This window comes from Phaethon lepturus, unplaced genomic scaffold, assembly GCF_000687285.1.
Source record: "Phaethon lepturus isolate BGI_N335 unplaced genomic scaffold, ASM68728v1 scaffold23024, whole genome shotgun sequence".
NCBI lineage: Eukaryota > Metazoa > Chordata > Aves > Phaethontiformes > Phaethontidae > Phaethon > Phaethon lepturus.
Window position 1 is genome coordinate 1831 of NW_010535779.1, and position 3034 is coordinate 4864.

Sequence of the window (3034 nt, forward strand, 5' to 3'; positions counted from 1 at the left end):
CCAGGTTTTACTCCCAGTTTGGGATGTCACCCGGCTTGCTACGCACGGGGATGTGCCTGGGGAGAGGATGAAGCCTGCTGTGAGCCAGCAAGGGGGTTTCTCCAGCCACCCTGTCCCTGGCGCGGCTGCCAGGGGCTCCTGCTGCTCCCAGCAATGCCGGTGCCGGATGCGTTTCTGTTTGTGGTAACTTTTTGCATTCCCACTGCAAATGCTGTTGTTGGAAGAGATGGAGGATGACAGCGGAGGTGATGCTCCCGGCTATCCTGTGGTGCTGGGATGCTGCGGAGAGGGGTTGTGCTGCAACCCAGATAGGCTCCTAGGGCCAGGGTGACGGGAGGGTGTCTGGTGGGGTCTGAGGACCTTCCCCTAGGAGCAAGACCTGCCAGCAGCCTGCTTTTTTAGTTAACCAGATGCTGCCAGCAGCCCTGGAAACCCCAGCCCTGCCAGTGGTTTCTGTAGCTTTGTCTAAGCGGAGATGTTGGGGTGGCGAAGGCTGCGCTTGCGGCAGGGACGTTGGTGGGGTGGGAGTCGCAGAGTGTGAGCAGGGCTGCCCCTGCCTCGCCTGGGGTCTCCCCACCCCAAGCAGCGGCACAGGAGGAAGGTGTGTGGGTGTGGAGCTGAGCACTGGGTAGCTCAGTGCATGATTCACGTGAGAGGCAGCTGGAGACTGTACGGCAGTGCTGTTTCGGAGCTGGAAACCCCCAGGTCTCTCTGGTTGACTTTTTGAGGCGAGAACGCTCCTTTTCTGCTGCTGTGGGAAGGACAGAGGAGCAGCCGGTGCCGGGGGACGATGCTCCGAGTGAGGGGGTTCAGGAAAACGGGTTCCTCCCATGCCAGAGCTCACGTGCCCCCAGAAACTCCTTCCTCAGGTGCCTGCGCTCCTGCTCAGCTCTTTGCTTCCCCCACTGGATAGCCTTTTATCCTCCTTAATCCCACCAACACCGTTAATCCCCTTGGCTTCCCTCCTGCTCGGATCTTCCCTTTGCAAGCGTACCTTTTGCGGGGTTAGAGAGGCACTTTGGGTCCAGAGCTGGGTTGTGGAGGCACTTTGTACTCATTTTGGTTGCTGCAGCAAATGCCACATCTGCAAGGCTGTGGGACGGGTGTCCCTGTCCCTGGGGGGTGCTGCAGCCCTGGCAGTGAACCGGGCACCTTCTCCGTGTCCCATCAAGGAGTGGGGCTGGCCGGGGGATCTGGGGGGGTCAGGAGGTGGACAGGAGCCTTGAGCCACCTGGACGTGGTACCTGTGACATGGTGAGAGGGCTGACCCTTTGATGGGCACGCAGAGCCCTCCACGGCTGTGTAGAGCCGGCTCTTCCCTGCTTTCATCCATCCTCAAAACGTGCCCTGCGAAAGCTCCCTGGGGCTGGAGGAGGAGCAGTGTGCTGCTCCTCTCTCAGTCCCATCCTTGGAAGTTCTCCCAGGGATGGGAGCAAGTCCTGTGGTCCCACACCAGCGCTGGGTCTCTGCGTAAGGTGAGGTCTGGCTGCTGCCATGTGTTGAGTCTGCAGGTGCCTCATGGGTCCCTGCCTGAGAAAAGGGGGAGGCAGGGGGGTTGGCTTTGTCCAAACTAACCTTGCTCATCTCTCCTGGGGATGCAAACACCCCTTCCCTCATCCCATGGGGTCTTGCTGGGCAAACTCCTCCCTTAGGAGTGTCCCCAATGTCCCCAGGAAGCTCCAAGCCAGCACCAGCATTGATGTGATGGGTGATGCTCCCTGTGGCTTTGAAGATGTCAAGGGCCAGGAAACATGGGGGTTGATTGAGCTTCCCGTTGCTTGTGAGGGAATCCAGGCGTCTGGCCTCTCATGTCCTTCCATAACCATTGGGCCTTATACCCGTCTAGCAGAAGACCCAGTGCCCTGTGGTAGCCCTGCTGTCAGTGCAGATGGCTGCTCAGGGACGTGGCCTGGGCACGGGGAACGGTGGGGGCAGCAGGGACCTAGGTGACCATTGAGGTGATGTTGTGTTTCAGGGAGCCCCTGACCCACCATGACATTCAAGCAAGTGTCCATGATGGCCCCGGAAGCGATGGCCACCACGATGCCCATGGCCACGATGGAGAACTCCACTGAGGCTGCAGGGCCGGGCAAGGGCAAGGACATGTTCACCAACATGAGGGACAAGTTCATGAATGAGCTCAACAAGATCCGCTGTGAGTAGCTGATGCTTTTTCCAGGTTTCTTCTTCTCTGTGACCCCACCACTGCTCCAGTTCCAGTGCAGCACGTGGGATGAGGCGGTGGGGTGTCTGGGGCCAGGAGGGAGCTGCGTGGCTGACCACAACGCTGGCTTTTGCCTGCAGTGCCGCCCTGGGCCCTCATCGCCATCGCAGTGGTAGCCGGACTCCTCATCCTCACCTGCTGCTTCTGCATCTGCAAGAAGTGCTGCTGCAAGAAGAAGAAGAACAAGAAGGAGAAGGGCAAAGGCATGAAGAACGCTATGAACATGAAGGACATGAAGTCAGGCAACCAGGTGATGTCCTTCTGGACTGCTTGGCCTTGTCCTGCGCTTGGTGTTGTAGGACAATCCCTCTGGTTGAGTTACAAACCGTCTTGGGGCACTTGTAGCTCAGGCAGCAGAGGGGGATGGAGCCAGCAGGATCCTGAGATGGGGAGCCTGGAGCTGAGGCAGCAGCACTGTCCTCTTCCAGTGCCTGGTGGCCTGGATGGGACCAGGTCAGGCTGCCCTGGACCGACTGATGCTTCGCCTGAACCAGCAAATATTGATTTAATCCCTTGTGTCTCCTTGCCTTCCTCTGAGTTGCCCTCTTGTTTCTCTGTGCCTTAGCAGACAGAGGAGAACACCAGGGCAAACCCCCCACCTTGGGGTCCCCAAAAAGTCAGTGCTGAAGAGGCAGGTGCTGGTGCATGGTGCGGAGCTGGGACCGTCTCTCCTCCTGGGGGCCAGGAGGGGTCAGTGGGAAAGAGGCTTTGGTACCAGCGAGTTTGGGGCAACCTTGGCCATTTCAGCTCATCAGCCCAACCCAGGGCCATTTGGAGAGGGTGGGAGATTTTGTGTGGCCATTCATGCTT

At 59.0% G+C, this 3034-nt stretch overlaps 1 protein-coding gene across 1 annotated transcript in view; it reads left to right on the plus strand.

Moving 5' to 3' along the window:
• Nucleotides 1-1992: 1992 nt before the first annotated feature.
• LOC104619924 (synaptotagmin-2) overlaps nt 1993-3034 on the plus strand; it is a 5268-nt gene continuing 4226 nt past the window's right edge. The window contains exons 1-2 of the mRNA XM_010285977.1: nt 1993-2155; nt 2305-2474. Coding sequence (XP_010284279.1) covers nt 1993-2155; nt 2305-2474 — 333 coding nt within the window. The remainder of the gene's footprint in view (nt 2156-2304; nt 2475-3034) is intronic.